We start from the raw sequence: 22,956 nt of genomic DNA, 5'->3' as shown, positions 1-22,956 counted from the left end.
AGTCACCAGGTGAAATCCTGTGGTGAAATGGGATGATACAGTGTAATCCGTTAGGATCACAGCTTTGTATCATCTCATTTGGTGTATTCACATTTTTTAATTTGCCGCCGGTTCCACCCCCCTGCGTCGCAACGCTCGCAGGGAAGGGAACCGGAAGACAGGTGCCGGCATCGGCTGAGCACAGAGCGGGAGGACAGCTGGAGGACGGCTGGGGATCGCAGGGGAAGATGAGTTTTAAAATGTACAGAACAGATTTCCGTGCAAAATAATGGTACCATTTACAGCACCTAAAAGCTGAAATAATCATACTGCCAGGGAGGTTAAGTGGACAAAAAACAAATGAACAGTCCACAATAACAGATTTTCAAACTATTTTCAGCTAGTGCATGGCCAGCATTAGTCTCCATACTCCCTCTAGTGGCTGGCTGGGAGCACAGACAGGACATCCTGTTCTCTTCTTGCCAGCCAGGCAGTAGGACAAGTGTTATAAGTTGTGGGTCAGAAATCTTCTTGCATTTGCAAATAATTGGTTTTCAGTAGGGATGCACCGATGCCGACTATTTTCATGAGTACTCCTGATATCGATACTTTGTGGTGCAATTTGTGCCTATACAAAATGAATGGGCACAAATCATACTGCAAAGAATCGCATGAAATTTGAACAGAAATTCGGTGCGATTCCTGTCCAAATCGCATGCAATTTCCTGCACTGCGCCTGTGTACTTGACCAAAAGTATCGGTGCTCGTACTCCCCGATAAAAAAACGGTATTGGTGCATACCTTGGTTTCAGCGCAAAATTCTGGCTCTCAAAAGATACAGCAACACAAGGCACCTGAAGACTTTCAGTGTGTGTTGCACATTTTCAGCTCTGTAAATAGCAATATTACCTGTCATTTTCAGGGATTTTGATGCTGTTTTGAACAGCCAAGGCCACGCTGTCTCCTTTTTGGAAAATCATGTCATATGGACCCTCGCCAAACATCATGGAATACAGTACACAACCGAGAGACTGAAGAGTAAACGCAAATGTGACAGTTACAATGCATCAGATACACTAAATAAAATCATAGCAAGATAAACTCACCGGCCACTTTATTAGGTACACCTGTTCAATTGCTTGGCAACACAAATTGCTGATCAGCCAATCACATGGCAGCAACTCAATGCATTTAGATATCTAGATGTGGTGAAGACGACTTGCTGAAGTTCAAACCGAGCATCAGAATGGGGAAGAAAGGGGATTTAGGTGACTTTGAACGTGGCGTGGTTGTTGGTGACAGACAGGCTGGTCTGAGTATTTCAAGAACTGCCGATCTACTGGGATTTTCACACACAACCATCTCTCTCGGGTTTACACAGAATGGTCCGAAAATGAAAAAATATTAGTGAGCAGCAGTTGTCTGGAGGAAAAATGCCTTGTTGATGTCAGAGGAGAATGGGCAGACTGGTTTTAGAGGATTGAAAGGCAGAATACCATCTCTGAACGCACAACACATCAAACCTTGAAGAAGATGGGCTACAGCAGCAGCAGACCACCCTGGGTGCCACTCCTGTCAGCTAAGAACAGGAAACTGAGGCTACAATTTGCACAGGATCACCAAAATTGGACAATAGAAGATTGGAAAAATCTTGCCTGGTCTGATGAGTCTGCATTTCAGCTGTGACATTCAGATGGGAGGGTCAGAATTTGACATAAACAACATGAAAGCCTGGATCCATCCTGGCTTGTATCACCGGTTCAGGCTGGTGTGGGGGATATTTTTTTTGGAACAGTTTGAGCCCCTTAGTACCAATTGAGCATTGTTTAACCACTTGCCGCCCACTCACCGTCAAATGACGGCGGGGCGTTGCGGCTCTCGTTCTGGGATGTCACATGACGATGCCCCAGAACGGCCTCTCTCGCGCGCCCCCGGGCACGCTGTGCGACAATGGCGGCCGCGCCGTGTTGCTGGGACACAGCGTGACCCCGATCTTGGTAGAGAGCCAATGACATGGCACTTTACCCATCTGATCAGCTGTGTCCAATCACAGCCGGTAACATGTAAATAAGAAAGTGCCGTTTATCGGCTCTCCTCGCCTCACACTGTCAGTGTGTGCCAAGGAGAGCCGATCAGCGGCTCTTCCTTAAAGGGGAGCCTAGGACAGGTAATCAGGGCACTGATCATCAGTGCCCTGATTACTGTAAAGTAAAAAAAGTGCACATAAGTCTACACAACCAATGCCCATCAGTGCCTACAATCAGTGCCCACAGTGCTGCCAGTCAGTGCCAGCCCTCTCAGTGTCCATCAGTGCTGCCTCTGAGTGCGGCATATTAGTACCTCCTCATAAGTGCCACCTGATCAGCGCACATCGGTGAAGGAGAAAAATTACTTTATTTTTAAAATTTACTTACAGAAAATAATAATACTTTTTTATTCAAAAATTTCTGTCTTTTTCTTTTTTTGTTTTTGTAAGAAATAAAAAACACAGCGGTGATTAAATACCACCAAATAAAAGCTAGATTTGTGTGAAAAAAATGATAAAAATGTCATATGGGTACAGTGTAGCATGACTGCGCAATTGTCATTCAAAGTGCGACAGTGCTGTAAGCTGAAAATTGGCCTGGGCAGGAAGGGGGTGAAAATGATCTGTACTGAAGTGGTTAAACAGCATGGCCTACCTGAGTATTGTTGGTGACCATGTCCATCCCTTTATGACTGCAGTGTCCCCATCTTCTGATGGCTCCTTCCAGCAGGATAATGCACCATGTCGCAAAGCTCCAATCATCTCACCACTGGTTTCTTCACCATGACAATGAGGTCACTGTCCTCCAATGGCCTCCACACTCACCACATCTCATCCAATAGAGAACCTTTGGGATGTGGTGGAACGGAAGATTCCCATCATGGATGTGCAGCCGACAAATCTGCAGCAACTGTGTGATGTTATCATGTCACTATGGAGGAAAATCTCTGAGGAATCTTTCCAACACCTTGTTGTATCTTTGCCACGAAGAATGAAGGCAAAAGGGGGTCCAACCCGACACTAGCAAGGTGTACCTAATAAAGTGGCCGGTGAGTTTATATCCCAACACAATCAAAATGTAAAAAAAAATAACAGATTGCATTCTATGAAGAATAAATTAGGGGGTCCCCATGCATTTGAAGTGGAACTATGGGCTGCATCACAAAATGATGAAGTATGTCAGTAGTATTAACACAGCAGTCTGGTTATTTAACCCCATTAACATTGTTTTATTACCTGTTAATCCTAGTAGTTAGATCCGTTATTTTTCTACTTCCCATACTATACCAAGCCACCCAGCAAAATGGCAGGCACAGGGTTTAAAAAAAACCCCCAAAAAAAAAGAAAAAATAAGAAGAGAAAAATCACACCGGCCAGGGAAAAACCTGTTGCTGTAATTGATTCTGTAGGTCTACCTAGAAAGCTCTGTTCACAGGGCAGCCATGCTGTTTTGCAGTTCACACAACAGCGCTATCACTATGTGGAGAGGGTCCCTATTACTGAGGCAGAAAATTATAAGACCTACTGACAGAATGTACAGATAATAAAAAACTTACAGGGGAGAAAGAATAAGGGAAACCAACAATGCTGTGTTAATGTATCAGACGGCATCAAATAAGTCATTTTAATTTTGCCAATAGTTCCACCCACTTTGATGATGAAGGAAGAGGAGGAGGAGGAAGAAGAAGGAAGAAGAAGAAGGAAGAGGAGGAAGAAGAAGAAGGAGAAGGAGGAGGAGGAGGAGGAGGAGGAGGAGGAGGAGAAGGAGGAGGAGGAGGAGGAGGAGGAGAAGGAGGAGGAGAAGGAGGGAAGGAAGGAGGAAGAAGGAGGAGGAAGGAAGAGGAGGAGGAAGAGGGAAGAAGAAGGAAGAGGGGGAAGAGGGAAGAAGAAGGAAGAGGAGGAGGAGGAAGAAGAGGGAAGAAGAGGGAAGAGGAGGAGGAAGAGGGAAGAAGAGGGAAGAGGAGGAGGAAGAGGGAAGAAGAGGGAAGAGGAGGGAAGAGGAGGAGGAAGAGGGAAGAAGAGGGAAGAGGAGGAGGAAGAGGGAAGAAGAGGGAAGAGGAGGAGGAAGAGGGAAGAAGAGGGAAGAGGAGGAGGAAGAAGAGGGAAGAGGAGGAGGAAGAAGAGGGAAGAGGAGGAGGTGGAAGAGGGAAGAAGAGGGAGGAGGAGGAGGAGGAGGAGGAGGAGGAAGGAGGAGGGTTGGACTCTTTTTCAGAAAACACACACACAGTAGCCAGTGCATCCTTTGAACACCTGTGATCAAGCTGTAACTAGAAGACAACAAGGATCACACGCAAAATGCACTATGCCTTGTGGCTCTATGCCTTGTGATTACTGTGAACCAATCAGCTGTGAGAGGGGGGGGGGGTACACAAAAATCACAAAGAGGGCACACTGACCATCAATGTTATAGGGAAAAACTTAAACACTGATCAACAGTTTTGGTTTATTGATTAGATTAGCTGATTTGGTAAGATTAAAAAGAAAGTTTTATAATAAAAAAAAAAATATATATATATATAAGGAGAGAGGGAAGGAGAGGAGAAAGAAAGAGAAGAGTAGAGGAGAGGGGAAAAAAAAAAAGGAGGAGGAGAGGAGAAAGAAAAGGGAGAAAAGAGGAGATAGACAGATGTCTGTCTGTCTATCTATCTAGACAAAGGGTAGGGGGGGCACACCCTAAATATGTATTTCTAAAGCTGGTGCTGCTATAAAGACCAATATGCATATATAACCACAGAGAATAGTGCACACATACAAAAGGAGTAACTTTCAAATAATAAAAGGCTACTGAGACCTGATTAAAATGAGTAAAAATGTGGGATTTGGTCACACCATATGGCCATATCATGCTTAAGCCCACCACTGCATCAAAGTAACCCATTATCAGATAGTGTAGGACCCACTAATGGGTTACTTTGATGCAGTGGTGGGCTTAAGCATGATATGGCCATATGGTGTGACCAAATCCCACATTTTTACTCATTTTAATCAGGTCTCAGTAGCCTTTTATTATTTGAAAGTTACTCATTTTGTATGTGTGCACTATTCTCTGTGGTTATATATACAGTGGCTGCCCGTCCATTGGGGTGCCACCCCCCCCCCTATCCATGCGTCCGGCCCCCTAATCTACATGCAGGGCGCATGGATTCCAATAGGGGATTTTTATTTATTTTTTTAAGCACCTGATTAGAGCCAGAGGCTCCAATAGGCTTCAAAAAAGGGTGGGCTCGGGGAGCAGAGCACTGCGCCCTGAGCCCACCCAGTTGTATTACAATAGCGAATTAATATTCGCTATTATCACATTAACTCTCCTCCCAGCCAATCAGGAAGCGGGTCGTGAGACCCCTTTTCTGACTGGCTAAAAAGAGAAGTGATTTTACTGGCTATTGGCCAGGAAGAGGGAGGAGACGTACGGCCGGAGGAGACTCACAGCCACTCGGGGAAGGAGCAGGTAAGGATGCTGGCTGTCTGTCGCGGGAGGGGCGGAGGAGGGAGGGGGTCGTAGATTTGATTGCCGGCCAACCAGCCTGCCGGCTCAGCCAGGGGGGGGGCCCTTGGTGTGTTGGTTTTTTCCTTTCCCCCCAAATTTTCATTCACCAACCGCCACTGGTTATATATGCATATTGGTCTTTATAGCAGCACCAGCTTTAGAAATGCATGTTTAGGGTGTGCCCCCCCCTACCCTTTGTCTGTTTGTTACACATTGAATACTGACCAAACTCCTGGGGTGGAGCACCCCACTTTCCCACACCAGTACCTCGTTATGAGTGTCCACTACTGAGCAGATATAGGAGGACTCCCTTTATAGTGTAGTTTAGGCAGTGTTTTCTGCAGCTAGGACATTTCTCCCATGTAAGGAGTAAGAATCTCCCATGGTTAAGTGAGGTGGGATTCATCGTTCAGTTTATGTATAGTGTAGGATCCACTGATATTGGGGTACTTTGACGCAGTGGTGGGCTTAAGCACCAAATCCCCATTTTTCTCATTTTAATCAGGTCTCAGTAGCCTTGTAATATTTTAAAGTTACTCCTTTTGTATGTGTGCGCTATTCTCTGTGGTTATGTGGATATATATGGATTTGGGGGACAAAAAAAAAAATAAGACTTTAACAGCTGTCTGTGTCCCCACTAGGGATTTTCATGTCACCAGAACAGGATTAGAGACAACTGTCTACAAGAGGATTTCCCTGACTTTGGAGAGATTTCCTCTCATTTCCTGTTGTGTTTATTGAACAGAAAGTAAAATCTCCTTATTGGGACACAGGTGGCGTAAACGATTTCCTATTCTATCCAAAAAAAAAAAAAAAAAAGTTTTGGCATTAGATACACATTAACATAATAAAGAAAAAAATAGATTGCAAAACATCTTCCCTTTGTGACATACGTGTTAAAAGAAAATTGAATGATTCATACCCAGATATCTGTCCTCTCATCAATCACACAGTTACTTTCCACATTGAAAAGTTCGGGGGCGCGGTAGGAGATGGTACATCGCTGTGCTGCCCAGTCCTACAAGAGAACACTCCTAATTATACCAAGGCTGTAATCCACCCCCACTATCCACTGGTAAAAGGAAAGCTCTGTATTTTGGTTAGAGGTTCCATGCAATTCTCTGTTGTTGGAATCAGTTTATTTTAATATGTATGTCAAATGTGTGTGTATATATGAAATGGGTGTATATATGAAAAAATAAATAAATAAATAAATAAATAAATAAATAAAGCAGATTGAAAACTGCATGTACATTCATGCTGGCAAAATCAAATGCTACTAAGCTATTTTCTCTCCAGGTCCGATGGCTTCATTCGCAATAGTGTGAAATCAAGAAAAATTGGATTTTTGACTTACCATAAAATCCATTTCTCTTTCGCTCATTGACGGACACAGCTCCTGATCTTCTTAACCATTGGGACGTCCCAAAGCAGTGTTAAACATGAGGAGCGGTGGAAAAAGCAAAAAAGAAATTCCCAAGTCTAAACTATAGCCAACCAGGTAAACAGGAGCTCAACCAAAACAACTGGAGTCCACCTAAAAAAAAACAAAAAACAATACACCCTCAAAAAAGAGGACCAGGTCCTCAAAACAGCAGCCTGCAAAACCTTGTGGCCAAAAGAAGCATCCGCAGAAGCCAACACATTCACTTTATAGAACTTTGTAAAAGTGTTGTCAGGTCACCTGTGGCCAGGTGACGACTGCACCCTGTTGGAGGCAGGGGTGCAGCGCAAGGTAGTGAATCCGATAGTAGACTGCTGCGGATGGACCGGAACGTGAGCCTAAGATTCCCCAGGGCGCGGAGTCTAAGACCCAGCAGGTGTTCACCAGAGCCTCTAGTGGTGAGGATGGACTTGGCTGCAGCTAGGCCCAGGTCGCGGCCCCTGGGGTCCCCTGGGTCACGCTCCGTAGGGAGAGAAGGGAAGCAGCCACTCAGGACACACAGAATGGTGATGGGTAAGCCAAGGTCGGGGTAACAGGCAGACAAGGGTAACCAAGGGACAGGCCAAAAGGTCAGGGTAACAGGCAAACAGGAATAGTCAGAGACAAGCCAAAGTCAGTACACTGAAACATAGATCAAGCACACGGCAAACAGGAACCAAACACTGTTCAAAGCAGACCTGCAGTGCACTGGTTAATATAGAATTCCTGTGATGGCCTGGGTGGGGCAGGAACAGGAAGGAGAGGTGATAAAAAGGAACCAGAAGTGCAGTCTGACCACTAATACAGACATGATGGGACAGGTAAACTTGCCAAACTATTGCAAGTCCATGACAAGTGTGCACCGACGACCAGGTGGCCGCCTTGCAAACCTGCGTCACTAACGCCTGATGACGGAAGTTGCCACTGATGGAGCCAAGTGCCGAACTCCCTGAAGAAAAGTACACACCAGGAATTGTGTGGCAAAGGGCCATTGAAAGAAGACCGCCAAGGCCGACACCTGGCCCTTGACAGTACTCAAGACCAGTCCCCTTTGAAGGAAGGTCAAGATCCGAGCTACAGAAAAACAGCGAGGATGAACCCCAAGAGACTCATCCCACATCTTCCACGTACGATGGTAGATCTTCCTAGAAGTAGATTTCCTAGCTTTTAACAGTGTTGGAATCACCGACAAACCTCTATCCTTCAGCACCTGGCGTTCAACAGCCAAGCAATCAAAGCCAGCGACTGTAAAGCAGGATGGAAGATTGGCCCTTGGGACAGTAGATCCTCCCTGAGAGGATCCACAAGGCCACTAAGATGACGGGAATCCCTTCTGCCTCGATCCTGCGTAGAAGTCTTGGCAGAAGCTTGAGAGGAGGGAAGGCGTAAATCAGACGATACTGACCCCACAGGGCCACCAGCGTGTCTGTGGCGTCCACCAGGGATCCCGTGACCGAGCCACAAACCTCTGCACCTTTCTGTTGAACCAAGACGCCAACAGATCTACCTCGGGGATGCCCCATCGGAGTCACAACTGATGAAACACTGATGAAATGACTACTCCCCTTGGTCCAAAGCCTGCCGACTGAGGTAATCCGCCTGCCAGTTTTCTACCCCAGGAATGTACGGCGGAGAGGACTGGAACAAAACGTTCTGCCCACCTTAGAATGCCGGCTACCTCCATAGCTGCCAGGACACTTCTTGTGCCCCCCTGGTGATTAACACAAGCCACGGACATGGCATTGTCCGAATGAATGCGCACTGGAAATCCCCGAAGACGGCCAATGTTCTAGGCACAGTCTGATCGCTCGGAGTTCCAGGACATTGATCGGTAGTCTGGACTCTTTCCAGAGTTTCCAGACAACCCCCCCCCCCCCCCCAAGAAGAATTTTTGCCGAGGACGCCTCCCCACCCGGACAGGCTGGCATCTGTGGTGACCACTGTCTAAAACAAAGTGAGGACAGAGACTGCCAGTTCTTGTCCCATTTGCCCAGGACCTCGCATGGAACTGTGCAAACGGAACTGCCTCGAAGGTAGACACCATCAGGCCCAGCACCCACACGCAAGTCCAGAGGGATGACCATCTGCTGGACAGCAGGAGACGAATTACAGCCAGCAGTTTCTGGAGTTTTTCCAGAGGAAGGAGCACTCTGGCTAAAGCAGAGTCCAGAATCAGACCCAGATAGTCCAGCTTTGTGGACAGAACCAGAGCAGACTTCTGAAAATTCAGAATCCAGTCAAACTCCCTCAGAGTTCCTATGGTGATCTCCAGGTTTTCCACCAGAGCAGTAAGAGACCGCTCGCAGAAGGAGGTCATCCAAGTAGCCAAGTACTGCGATCCCCCTTTGGCGTAACAATGCTAGCACCGGGGCTAACACATTTGTGAAGACCCGAGGAGCAGAGGCGAGACCAAAGGGTAACACCCCAAACTGATAATGCTCCCCAACTACGGCAAAGCAGAGGAAGCACTGGTGACCGGCACGTATTGGAATGTGAAGGTATCCGACCTTGATGTCGACAGAGGCAAAAAAAATCCCCCTGATGTAGGGATGCCACCACCGAGCGAATAGACTCCATTCTGAACTTCTACACCCGTACAAAGCAGTTCAGCGCCTTGAGGTCCAGATTCGGACGTACCTTGCCTTCCTTCCGGAGAACTGTAAACAGGTTTGAGTAAAACCCCTGAAAACATTTTCCGATGTTGGAAACGGGACAATCACCCCTTGAAGTAACAGGTCTTGCACCGCCCCCAAAAAGAGTGGAAGGAAAGATTCTCTCCGAAGGGCAAGAATGAAACTCGATCTTATAGCCGGGCCATAAGACTTTGTGGACCCACTTGTCTTGTACCAGGGAAGTCCACAGGTTCAAATACCAGCGAAGACGTCCCCCCACCCCCAACATGGGGTGCACCTTCATGCTGAAGGAACCTTAACTGCGGGTCTGGAGAAGCCCACTCTCGACTTACCAGACCAAGTTCACTTGGATACACCAGAGGAGGCCCTGAAAGGCTTTGATCCCTTGTCAGTTGCCCCTGATGGACGATCCTGATGGTCCTGATGGACCCAGGAGGGATCCCTAGGCCTCAGAAAACGGCACCGCAAGAAGGGGGGGCCCTGGCAGGAGCCCCCACCAGGTACAACCCCCCCCAAAGCCAAACACCTGATCGCCAGCAGCGCACCCCCCCCCCACGTCAGTGGAGAGGGGGGGGCGAGATGGCCCACAGGGACCACCAGACCGATGAGGGGGGTGCCTAACGGGAAGGAGGGTAACCCAGGGGTCCGACCGTCCTATGGAGGGGCCCACATCTACCCCAAAACCCTCCAGGGGGAGTGGGAGGACAGTTACTTACCATACCAGGAACCAGACAGGCACCGCTCCAGACAGAACCTCCTCTCAACCGAAATTGGGGGCTTTCGGCCAGGAGGAACGCTGCTGGGACCTTGCGAGGCATTTAACTCGCAGGCCAGTCCCCATCCAATGGGGCTATGTCGCGCCCGACCTAGCGCAGAGCTGAGGTTTGCGCACGCTCGCTGGCCAGAATGGGGTGACCACTGGATCTAGAATATCCAGCCTGTCGCCCAGTCCGGCAGTTGATTGTAGATCTCACAGGAAAAAAAAAAAAAAAAAAAAACAGGAGAAAAAAAAAATATATATCTATCTAAAAAGAAAAAAATTGCCAGGACCAGAGATCCCAGCGAGGAACTAGGTCCATATTCATAACAAAGCAGAAAAACGACTGAGTACCTATAGGAGAGAGAGGCAGTATACCCCCTGGGACTGCCCATAGGCGTAGCCAGACTTTTTTTAATACCTAGTGTACTGCTCCTGTAGGGGCAGTATAACCCAATGGTTAAGAAGAGCAGGAGCTGTGTCCGTCAATGAACGAAAGAGAAATACCAAAATTGGCCACTAGGTGGAGCTGACCATCATAGTAAATATAAATAGAAATATTTATTTCCTATGGATTACCATCTAGTGGCCATAATGCTATATTTTCCATGTTTTGTTTATAGCCATGTTCTGCAGAGATAGGCAACATGTCAGTGCTGCAGATTCCACAACGCCCACATGAAAGTCTAATTTGTTGCTACAAACAGCAATTACAATAGCTATGGGCAATAACTACAAGCTCTCACAGTTAATGACTTTTAGCTTGACTAGGTTTGGAAATTTAACCGTACCTGCACCGACATTGCCTGCCTGGTCCCCGATACCTCAATACGTGCGTGATTCATAGAGCCAAGATCCATCAACAGGGGCTGATCATCATCTTCCAGCAGCACGTTAGTCGGTTTTAGGTCCCTTAAAAATAAGACAAGCACAACTGTGAAGAACAAGGGACTCCACAAAATGTATATTTTTCTTGAAACCACAAAACAGGACTATAGTTATCAAGACGTTTCTTGATAAAAATTCACACTTCTTTCTTTTTGCCTGCATGCATGCATTTTGCCAGCAGGTAATGGTAATGGCTGCTATCTACAGTACAAACCCGATGACCACACTGCCAGATGGCGGCAAAGGTGACGCTTCTGCATTCCGACATTTCTCAAAATAAAGTCACCTGGCTGCTAGAAACAGCGCTTTAGGTCCAGCTGAGGTGCAAAGAATGCCCTTCTATAGAGTTTTAAAGGATTATTACATATCTATAGTTCTTTAAATGTATCCAGGTCTAGTTTTTGCGGTTTCTTTCCCTGTGTAAACATTACTTTGTTTCGGCTTTTCTGTGTCTGTATCCCTGTTTGATTCAGGCTGGGTTCACACCCAATACAGATGTGGCTCACTGCAGGGGTCCGGGAAGTCCCTGTTCTCCATTTCAGGGACACATTAGGCCCAAATTTTTGCCTAAATTCGGACCTGAAAAGGAGCCGAAGACACCCAGGACCCCTGTGCAATCCGCTCCTCGGCTACCCGAGATGTGTGGAACGCTCCATTGAGAGCAGGGCACTTTCTCCTGTCATGTGAATTGGATGTGGGGAAACCCGCATTAAATTCGTACTAGTGTGAACCAAGCCTCAATGTCTTCAGTGCCAGCAGTCATTAACCTCCCTGGTGGTCTGATTATGTCAGGATTTCTGTGCTAAAAGCGGTACATTGTTTTGCATGGAAATCTGTTTTATATTTTAAAACTCACCTTGCTCGTCAATCCCCTGCCATCCTCCCCCACCATCCTCCCGCTGTTTCCTTGGCTGATGCCGGCACCTGTCCTCCGGTTCCCTTCACTGCGAGCGTTGCGATGCAGGGGGGTGGAACTGGCGGCAATTTCAAAAATGTAAATACACCAAATGAGATGATCGAAAGCTGTGACCCCAACGGATTACACTGTATCATCCCATTTCACCACAGGATTTCACCTGGTGCTGGTGACTTTTCCAGTGCCCTGCCTGTGCTTTTTCAGTTCTTTGTGCCTGCTTATCTGAGAACGACCATGGCGTGCAAAAAGCGTTTTTTGCGCAAAAGCGCTTTTAGATGAAAACAGCGACAGCGAAACAGAGTTACTTGAAGAACTGAGCGATAGCGATTCGTGGGAAAAGTCATCATCAGGTACGGAAAGTGACGACAGCGACGATTCTGATGTCTCTTTCTGGCGCTCCGTTGGAAACTTTGAAGAATCATTTGATAAAGTTCCCAAATTCCACAAGCGATGTGCCAGAAAGAGACATCAGAATTGTCGCTGTCCTCACTTTCCGTACCTGATGACGAATGTTCCCACGAATCGCTATCGCTCAGTTCTTCAAGTAACTGTTTTGCTGTCGCTGTTTTCCTGTTAGTCTAAAAGCGCTTTTGCGCAAAAAACGCTTTTTGGACGCCATGGTCATTCTCCATTATCCAGACACAAAGCACTGGAAAAGCACAGGCAGGGCACTGGAAAATCCACCAGGTGAAATCCTGTGGTGAAATGGGATGATACAGTGTAATCCGTTAGGATCACAGCTTTGTATTATCTCATTTGGTGTATTTACACTTTTGAATTTGCCGCCGGTTCCACCCCCATGTGTCGCAACGCTCGCAGGGAAGGGAACCGGAAGGCAAGTGCCAGCATCGGCCGAGCACAGAGCGAGAGGACAGCGAGAGAATGGCGGGGAGGACAGCGGGGGATCGCAGGGAAGGGGAGTATGATTCTGGGGTAATCCCGAGTGTGGCTCGGGGGGTTACCGCTTTTAGTACTGAAAATTAACCCCAAGCCACACTCGGGAAAACCGCCAGGGAGGTTAATGGTTTCTGGGCTGCAATGCATTTAAAGCAGGGTTCCACCCAAAAGTGGAACTTCCACTCATTTGCTTCCTCCCCCCTATTTGGTGCCACATTAGGCACCTTTCGGGGGGGGGGGGGGGGGTACCTGTTTTTGACAAGTACCCTTCCCCACTTCTGGGAGACAGCATCGCGGCGCCGTCCACCGGAAGTTGCATCCTTCTTCGACTTCCCCTGCCGTGGAGCCTATAAAAATGCAAAGCGCGTTGTGCGCATGCGCAGTAGGGAATCGGCTGTGAAGCCGAAAGGCTTCATTGCTGGTTTACCTTAGAAAGAATGGCCAATCTAAAAATCGTCTGGGGTGCTGAAATTGCAGGCTCCCTGGACAGGTAAGTGTCTATATTTTAAAAGTCACCAGCTACAGTATTTGTACAGTATTAGCTGCAGACATTTAATTGTTTTTTTTCTCCAGGCGGAACCCCTCTTTAATCACTGATGAGAACTTCAAATCTGGCAGCACCGGTATAGTTAGCTGCTGTACATAACACACATGCTTCCAGACCAGGACTGAGAACTAGCAAGCATTTCTGCTTTACTCAGCTGCATAGTTGACTTCCAGATGTTTATGATCTTTTGTGATTACATGAGTGCAGTGCAGCCATTAGTAGAAACAGGCATGCCAAACAGATGCCTTCCATGTTCTCAATCCTTGCCTCCAGTTGCACAGCAAAAGCAAAGAAAGCAAGGTTTACACTGACCTGGGCCTCTGTTCACCATTTTAAAGGATAAAAAGAGAAAAAGCAGGGAGTATATGTTGATTAGTATTCCTGAATCTATTAAACAAGCTAAAGTGGCTGTAAAGGTAGACGGTTTATTATCTTAATGCATTCTAAGGCACAAAAACACTTCTGTGTTCAGCTCCCTCTCCCACCCCCCAGCCCCCCTTATGCTTACCAGAACCCGATCTCCATCCAGCGCTGTGCCCAAGAGTAGCGGCTCTCTCTCTTTCCTCAATGGACATAGAAGCATCGGTGGGAGCCATTGGCTCCTGCTGATGCCAATCGCGGCATCTGAGGGGAAATTAGGGGGCAGGCCTAAGCCACGCTGTGTGTGTGTCCATGGACACACACAGCGTGGCTCAGGATTGAGCCCGTATTCCTGGATCTATTAAACAAGCTAAAGAGGTTGTAAAGGTAGATGGTTTATTACCTTAATGCATTCTATGCATTAAGATAAAAAAAAAAACTCTGTGTTGAGCTCCCTTTACCCCGAGCCCCCCTTAAACTTACTGGAACCCGATCTGGATCCAGTGCTGTGCACGGGAGCAGCATCTCTCTCTCACCTCAATGAACAGAGGCAGCAGAGGGAGCCATCCTGCTGCTGCCAAACACAGCCTGTGAGAGAGAGCAGGAGGCAGGCCTGAGCCACACTGTGCGTGTCCATGCACACACACAGCATGGCTCAGGATAGAGCCCGCACAATTAGTCCCATAGAAAGTGGCTTGCTAGGCCGACACTCGTCAAAGGTGAGGAGCCAATGGGCAGGGGAACCCAGAAGTGTAGTTTGGGGCTGCTTTGTGCAAAACTACAGGAGCAGGCAAGTATAATGCATATGTTATTGAAAAGCAAAAATTCCCTTTACAATCACTTAAAATTATTGTAAAGTCTAGTTTTTTTTTTTTTTGTTAAAAATACCAAACATGTTGTCCACTCTGTGGAGTGTTTTTTCACAGAGCCAATCCTCCTCTTCTCGGGTCCCTCTTCAGCGCTCATGGCCCCTCCCTCCTGTTGAGTGCCCCCACAGCAAGCAGCTTGCTATGGGGGCACCTGAGCCAAGCCGTAGCTCTGTGCCCATTCAGACAAAGAGCCATGGCCCGGCCCCGCCCCCCTCTCCCCTCATTGGCTTAATGAATTTGACTGACCGCAGTGGGAGCCAATGGCACGCCAATGAGGAGGGAAAAGTCTCAGGCAGCCGAGACACTCCTGCAACATCACTGGATCGAGATGGGGCTCAAGGTAAGTATTAGGGGGGCTGCTTCACACAGAAGGCTTTTTTATCTTAATGTATAGAATGCATAAGGATAAAAAACCTTCATACATTACAACCACTTTAATCTGCTTTAAAATACAGTTATCCTTTAATGTGGACAGCTCCACTGCGCAAAAATGACAGCCTACTTACCTGATCCTGTACATTCACTTTCATTTCTGAGACAAGCTCTTCATCCCAAGCCTCCATAAGGTAAAGCCCCGTACACACGTAGCGATTGTCGGCCGTAAATATCCGGCCGACGGCCGATTGTAGGCTTGTTAGTATGATGCTTCCGACAGCCGACAGCGCATTTTCGGCTGAACGGAATCGGGTGTGCAGGCATTAAAATTTTTGTTGGCCAACACCAGAACGGCCGATTGTTCGCCAGTCAGTACAGAATTCGGCCAACAAACAGCCGATTAGCAAGACTGGGCATGCTCAGAGAAGAAAAAACACAGGGAAAGTTAACCATCACATGACATCACTTCTGCAGTCGGCTGTTGGCCGACAAAATTCATGTGCAGTCTTTTGCAGTTTTCAGCCGACAAAACAGCACCGGACAAAAGACGGCCGATCGTTCGGCCGACATTCGGTACCTGTGTACGGGGCTTTACACTACAGACAGACAATCTCCTATTTTACTACTAAAATTATATACACTGAACAAAATTATTAAACGCAACACTTGTTTTTGCCCACATTTTTTGATCTAAGACTTTTTCTATGTACATAAAAGGCCTATTTCTCTCAAATATTGTTCACAAATCTGTATAAATCTGTGTTAGTGATCACTTCTCCTTTGCTGAGATAATCCGACCACCTCACAGGTGTGACATATCAAGATGCTGATTAGACAGCATGATTATTGCACAGGTGTGCCTTTGGCTGGCCACAATAAAAGGCCACTCTAAAATGTGCAGTTTTATCACACAGCACAATGCCACAAGTTTTGAGGGAGCATGCAATTGCATGCTGACTGCAGGAATGTCCACCAGAGCTGTTGCCTGTGAATTGAATGTTCATTTCTCTACCATAGCTTTTGGAGAAGGAGGAGTCGGAACAGAAGTATAAAGAAAAGGAAAAAATACTTCAGGGATGCTAGTGACTATGGAAGTGATCTTGTTTTTAAATGGCAAAAAAGGAGAGCAGAGGCAGCGGATGGGGATATGCCATCTTCGGAATTGGTGGAATCCGGAATGGAGACCAACCAAGGTGCTAGTACCTCAACTGGTGAGAGTGTCGACAGTAGACCACTACGCATGATCTCTGGTGGCACTCCTTACCGATTTGCACCTGGCACGCCCACATCGGTTAGACCCTCTGGTCCTCCGGTTGGCCCTAGAGGTAATCGGACACCCTCCGGGCCCAACACTTTGAGGCCATTTAGGGCTAATACCCCAACGAGACCCCCAAAAAATAAGAATAAAAACAAAAAGAAGAAACAGAAAAAGCCCCAAAACAACCAATATTATGCCCCCACTTTTAACTCCTATGCGCCTCTGGAGAATCATCAGGAGTACTATGACCATTATGATGATAGATTTATCACGAGGCACCCCCTACCGGCCCCTCAAAGGAATAACTACCCTAGGGAACGTGGGTATGATTCACCTAGAGGACCCCAGTATCCTCAAAGATACCCAGATTTTTTCCTGAGGAACAGGTACGACTACGACCGCCCAACGGGACGAGCCGAGGAACCAGGGGAGGCAGAAGGAGCAGCAAAGAAAAGAAAAAGAACAAACTAGGTGCTGGCATCTTCAATTTAAGTTCTGCCTCACTCAAAGAGGACGAACTATTTGTTCTAGACCGGGGTTTGAAACATGTTCCTTTCAAGCCCCTGGACAAGTTCACTGTATTTATGGATGTCCAAAAATATACGCGTAAACTCAATGTTAAACGCTATATTCTTTCCAACCCTGTTAAAAACTCCATTCAGACTAGAGAAGGCATCAGGCATTCCAATCTTTCCAATGCTTCTTTGTTCAACCCCCCTGGTCCCTTGGCCCCTTCATTGGGCGTGTTCAAGGACCTGGTGATCAAAGATTTGGAAAAACTGGAGGTCAAATGCATGTATGCAGATAAGAGGTTTGATGATGGATTAAAATCTCTGCAGTCTAGAGATGATCTGGTGGTTCGACCAGCAGATAAGGGAGGGGGGATTGTGGTCTTGGATAAGACAGCATATCTGACAGAAATGTCTAATATCCTGTCAGATCGAGATACCTATTCTCTTCTAAGATCCAATCCCACCCGCAAATATAAGAAAGAACTTACCACACTAGTAGAGAAAGCTTTCGAGGACAATATCCTCAATAAGAAGGAGAAATTGTTTTTGATTCCCATGGCTCCTAGGGTACCCGTCATGTACTACCTCCCTAAGGTTCACAAGAATCCGGTTAACCCGCCGGGCCGTCCCATCATCAGCGGGATAGATTCTGTGACCTCAAGGGTTGGTAAGTACATTGACGGGTACCTACAGCCATTGGTGGTTTCCACCCCCACCTTTCTGAGGGATTCAACGCAGGTGATCCGGCTCTTGGATGGGATACAGTGGAGGGAGGGCTATCTGCTGGCCACCGCGGATGTTGCCTCCCTCTACACTATCATTTCCCACGAGCATGGACACCAGTCGGTTTCCTCCTTCTTACAGAGGGACCCACTGCTCATCCCAGCACAAAGGGAGTTGATCCTGGACCTCCTCTCCTTTGCCATGACCCACAACTACTTCTGGTTTGGGGGTACTTACTACCTCCAGACCAGGGGAGTTGCTATGGGTGCCAAGTTCGCCCCTAGTATGGCAAACTTGTTCATGGCAAAGTGGGAGGAGGACTTCATCTTTTAGGGACCAACGGGATGAGCTAGTGATGTGGAAAAGGTACATCGACGATGTCCTCCTCATTTGGAATGGCACCGTCGAGTCCCTTTCCCGGTTTTTCGAGGACTTGAATACCAACATCTTTGGGATACGCCTGCAGCATGAGGCGAGTGCATCTAATATTCATTTCCTCGACCTCAACATTACAGTCAAAGGCAACGAATTGGTGACTACAACCTTTTTTAAGGCCACGGATCGTAATGGGTATATAGGCACCGACAGTTACCACCACCCTTCGTGGCTTAAGTCGGTGCCCAAGAGCCAGTTCACAAGGATCCTTAGGAATTGCACCCTAATTGAGGACTACTTCCAACAAGCTCGTGTCCTTAAAGGGAGGTTCCTGGATAAAGGGTACTCCAACTCTGAACTGGATTTAGCGATTCAGGAAGTGGCTGGCCTAGATAGAACTAGCATGCTAGCAGGTTCTAGGGCTAATAGGGAGTCAAATACAGCATTTACCACTGCTTTTGTGACTCCATACACTCACCAATTTCGGGATATCAAGAAAATCTTTAACCGACATTGGAATGTATTAAAAAATGACAGGGTTCTGGCTCCTGTGGTTGGAGAATGGCCCACAGTGGTTTTTAAGGGCGCTCCGCCTTTGAGACTTAGGGTGGCACCAAATATTGTGGACCCTCCTGTCAGGACCACCCACCTTTTTCCTGAAATTAAAGGGTTCTTCCCCTGTAGGCGATGTGTGGTTTGTAAAGCCAATGCCATTAAGGAACGAAAGGTTCTATTATTTCGTTCCAAAGCCACACAGAAGAGTTACCCTATTGACACGTTCATTACATGTACAACAGAGAACGTAGTCTATATGTTGGAATGCCCGTGCGGGTACCAGTACGTGGGCAGGACCACCCGTGCCATGAAAACTAGGGTGAATGAACATCTGGGTAACATCCGTCGAGGTTTCCCCAAACATTCCGTCTCGAGACACTACCTGGAATGTCACCATAAAAAAGCTGCTGGGACTCGGATTATAGCCATTGACAAATTTACTCGACATTGGAGGGGGAGTAATGTGAGGAGGGAGATCTCAAGGCTTGAGACCAGGTGGATTTTTGACCTGAAGTGTTATACCCCTTTTGGTCTCAACGTGGATTGGGATGTCAACTGCTTTATCAACAACAGCTGATAGCCAGATTGACTCCCTAGACCCTCTTCCTTTTTTTCCCCTTTTTGTTGTCCATTGGTTCTTCCTTTTGTGTCCCACTTTCCCCGACATTGCACCCATATCTGAGCATATATTATCCTGAGTGCACTGTCTGGGAGCCTTTTTGCACACCTAGATGTAATACCGCTAGGGGTGCACCACTTATTTGCTGTAAATTTGTTTATCCCAATTTTCTTTCCTTGCTTTGAACAGTTTTGGAGGGTATTGCTGTCCCAGTTGATATTTAGGAACCACTGGGCTATGCACTAGAGTACTATAGTACCTCACACACATTATGGGACTTTCAATTTATTGCGGGCAGATGGGATTGAATTTTATTGCCTATTATGGTTTGTAACTTATCCATTTTGGTTTTATATGTATAATGCATTTGTTTTTATATTTGTGTTTTTTGTATTTAACCTGGTTGCAAACTCACTTGTTTTTATTATGCAATTACACATGGTGTATAAGATCGTTTGTAATGTGTATTGACCACAACCCTTAATTCGCTGGCTGGAGGCTGGTTTATGTTCAGAGGGACAGATTACAATTTGATGGGTCTTTTCTGGCTACATGTGAGTTGTTTACCTTTCTTTTATTAATAAAATCCGTACGTACTTCACCATGTGCGCCCCTATTTGTATTATTGGAGGTCATCCCTTATGTACACCTGGGGTCCATTGAGGTCTGCCGGTTCCATGGTCCTACCCGAATGTTCTGTGGCTGTTCGGAGAGGAATTTGGACGTTTACTTGTCTCTGGTGACTGACTTCGCACGCCTGTTTGACCTTCCGTAACAGGGGGTCCAACTGTCCGGTAAGGGTACACCCTTTATTGATTGTGTGATCTCTGCCAGAAACTCCATTTCAAGATTATTGTTGGATTTGTGGCCACTTTTTCAGCATTTGAATCTTTCCTCTACATGGACTTATGGACTTTGGTTCACCTCTTTTTTCTTTAGTTAGTTAGTTGTTCCATTTAGTGGCGCTGTACCATCTTCACATAACATTTCTCTACCATAAGCCGTCTCCAAAGGCGTTTCAGAGAATTTGGCAGTACATCCAACCGGCCTCACAACCGCAGACCATGTGTAACCACACCAGCCCAGGACCTCCACATCCAGCATCTTCACCTCCAAGATGGTCCGAGACCGGCCACCCGGACAGCTGCTGCAACAATCGATTTTCATAACCAAAGAATTTCTGCACAAACTGTCAGAAACCATCTCAGGGAAGCTCATCGTCCTCATCGGGGTCTCCACCTGACTGCAGTTTATCATAACCGACTTGAGTGGGCAAATGCTCACATTCTATGGCGTCTGGCACTTTGGAGAGGCGTTCTCTTCATGGATGAATCCCGGTTTTCTTAGATCTTGGAGTTTAGCTCATGAAAAATGGGGGCAAAAACAAGTGTGGCATTTATAGAGTTAACTGTCATTTTCCTAAGTGTTGTTATCCCCATATCCCCTCGTATGTTCAGATATCACAGTACATAATCTCCACAATGACTTTGTAGTTACACCCCAAGCCTCATACCTGTGAGCATAGCCCTGATCATGAATGGCTTTGAGTCCCAGACATATCCCATGTAGAATGTACAGTATCTTCTCTTCATGTAGGAATTGGTGTTTATCCCGCAAAGCTTCAACTTTATTCCATAAGGTTCCCTTCTGAAAATAGAGGACAAGGACAATGCAGTCTTTACTGAGGGTCAGGCACATACTCATCTATACACAGTATTCATCTACAGCACAGGTGTCAAACACAAGGCCCGCGGGCCAAATGCGGCCCTCCAGGCTATTTCATGTGGCCCTCACACCTCTCCAGCTGCTTCACCCCCCCGTCTCTGCCCTCACCTTGTCTCGGTAGTTGGCAGCAGAGAGGACAGAACTCCTTTGCCAGATCCTGCACTCCTCTGTGCAGCTGCAGAAAGGCTGGTCTTTGCCCAAACACCCCCGCGCTCAGCAGTCCGCAGCAGAGAGGAAGGCAGAACTCCTACAGATCCTGCACCTCTCTGTGCAGCCGCAACACCACCTTGCCTCTCCCTCCCCTGGTCTCAGCATTCAGCAGACTCGGAAGCTGACTCCAGCCCTCCTCAGGTTCTCCTCCAGACCCTGCACTTCTTCCCAGATCCACCGCCATTTTCTTCCTGGAAGCAGCACAAGCTAAGGGGGTGCGTTGTGATGTAAGGAAGGGTGGGTGACTCTTGACATCTCATGTAAGGGTGTAAGGGGGCGTGGGGTGCTCTGGACATCTAATCTTACAGATATAACCGGACCTTTGAGGGCAACTATAATGCTGATGCGGCCCGCGATGAAATTACGTTTGGCACACCTGATCTACAGCTCAACAATACACATTACCATGCAAGAGACTCATTTCCATTAGTATACAGTTTAAAGAAATGTGTCTTTTAAAATTAAAACTGTAGAAAAATTTTAAAAGAATATGTTAAAATATTTTTACTGTGACATTATGCAGACTTACAGGGACAGATTTTCCCTCAATTAAAAAAAAAAAACAAAAAAAACAAAAACAAAAAATATAAGGTGCTCATGCCAGTCAAATGATTTACTTAACCGCTTGCCGACCGCAGCACGACTATTTACTGCGGCGGTCAGCCCCTCACAGGCAGAGCGACGTAGTACTACGTCGCTAGCCTGTGAGGGTCTAGGGAGTGAGCGCGCGCCCCCGGAGGCGTGGTCACGGACCCCCCTCAGCGATCATCGGTGCAGAGGGAGAAAGGCAGGCGGCTGATGTAAACAAGCCGCCTGTCATTCTCCCCTGTGTAGGAATAGTGATTATACGGTTCTACTATGTAGGACCGTTGATCACTGTTCCTACACTTTAAGCCACATCCAATCACAGTTAGAATCACGCCCCTAGGGACACACATAACCCCTCCCTCTCAAAAAAAAAAAGTTAACCCCTTCACTGCCAGTGTAATTTTACAGTAACAGTTCATATGTAACCCCAAAAGTGTCAAAAATGTCAGTCAAGGGTCCGATCTGTCCGCCGCAATGTTGCAGTCCTGAAAAAAAAAAAAAAAAAAAAAAACGCAGATCGCCACCATTACGCGTTAAAAAACAAAACAAAAATGACAAAAATCTTTCCCTTGTTAGTAAACGCGATAACTTTTGCCCAAACCAATCAAAATACGCTTTTTGCGATTTTTTTACCAAACATATGTAGCAGAAAATAAATTGGCCAAAAATGTTAAAAATTTAGATTTTTACATTTTTTTGGGGAAATTCATATAAAAAAAAAATTGAAAAATATTGTTATTTTTGCAAAATTGACGCTTTTTTTTGTTTATAGCGCAAAAAGTAAAAATCGCAGAGGTGATCAAATACCACCAAAAGAAAGCTCTGTTTGTGGGAAAAAAAAGGACGTCAAATTTGTTTAGGTACAGCGTCGCACGACCGCGCAATTGTCCGTTACAGTCATGCAGTGCCGAATCGCAAAAAAAACCCTGGTCGGAATGGGGGTAAAATCTTCCGGGGCTTAAGTGGTTAATGTGATACTAAAGTCTCAGTTTTCTTTTGTTAAAAGTAACAAACATGTTATACTTACCTGCTCTGTGTAACGGTTTTGTACAGAGCAGCCCCGATCCTCCTTGTTCGGCGTCCCTGGCCCCTCCCCCCTGTGGAGTTCCCCCACAGTAAGCAGCTTGCTATAGGGCCACCTGAGCCGAGTTGCAGCTCTGGGTGTCCATCGAGACACAGAGCCACAGACTGGCCCCGCCCCCTTGCTCTCCTAATTTGGCTCACTGACTTTGAT

General features: G+C 46.7%; 1 protein-coding gene across 1 annotated transcript in view; it reads right to left on the bottom strand.

Annotated features, from left to right (window-relative positions):
* STK16 (serine/threonine kinase 16) overlaps window positions 1–22,956 on the bottom strand; it is a 170,361-nt gene that overhangs the window by 7,750 nt on the left and 139,655 nt on the right. The window contains exons 17-20 of the mRNA XM_082262066.1: window positions 20,713–20,846; window positions 11,097–11,217; window positions 6,415–6,510; window positions 889–1,010 (exon numbers count right to left, since the gene is read on the bottom strand). Coding sequence (XP_082118192.1) covers window positions 889–1,010; window positions 6,415–6,510; window positions 11,097–11,217; window positions 20,713–20,846 — 473 coding nt within the window. The remainder of the gene's footprint in view (window positions 1–888; window positions 1,011–6,414; window positions 6,511–11,096; window positions 11,218–20,712; window positions 20,847–22,956) is intronic.

This window comes from Pelophylax lessonae (assembly GCF_965119305.1).
Source record: "Pelophylax lessonae genome assembly, chromosome: 6".
NCBI lineage: Eukaryota > Metazoa > Chordata > Amphibia > Anura > Ranidae > Pelophylax > Pelophylax lessonae.
This window is presented reverse-complemented; position numbering and strand designations above follow the sequence as displayed.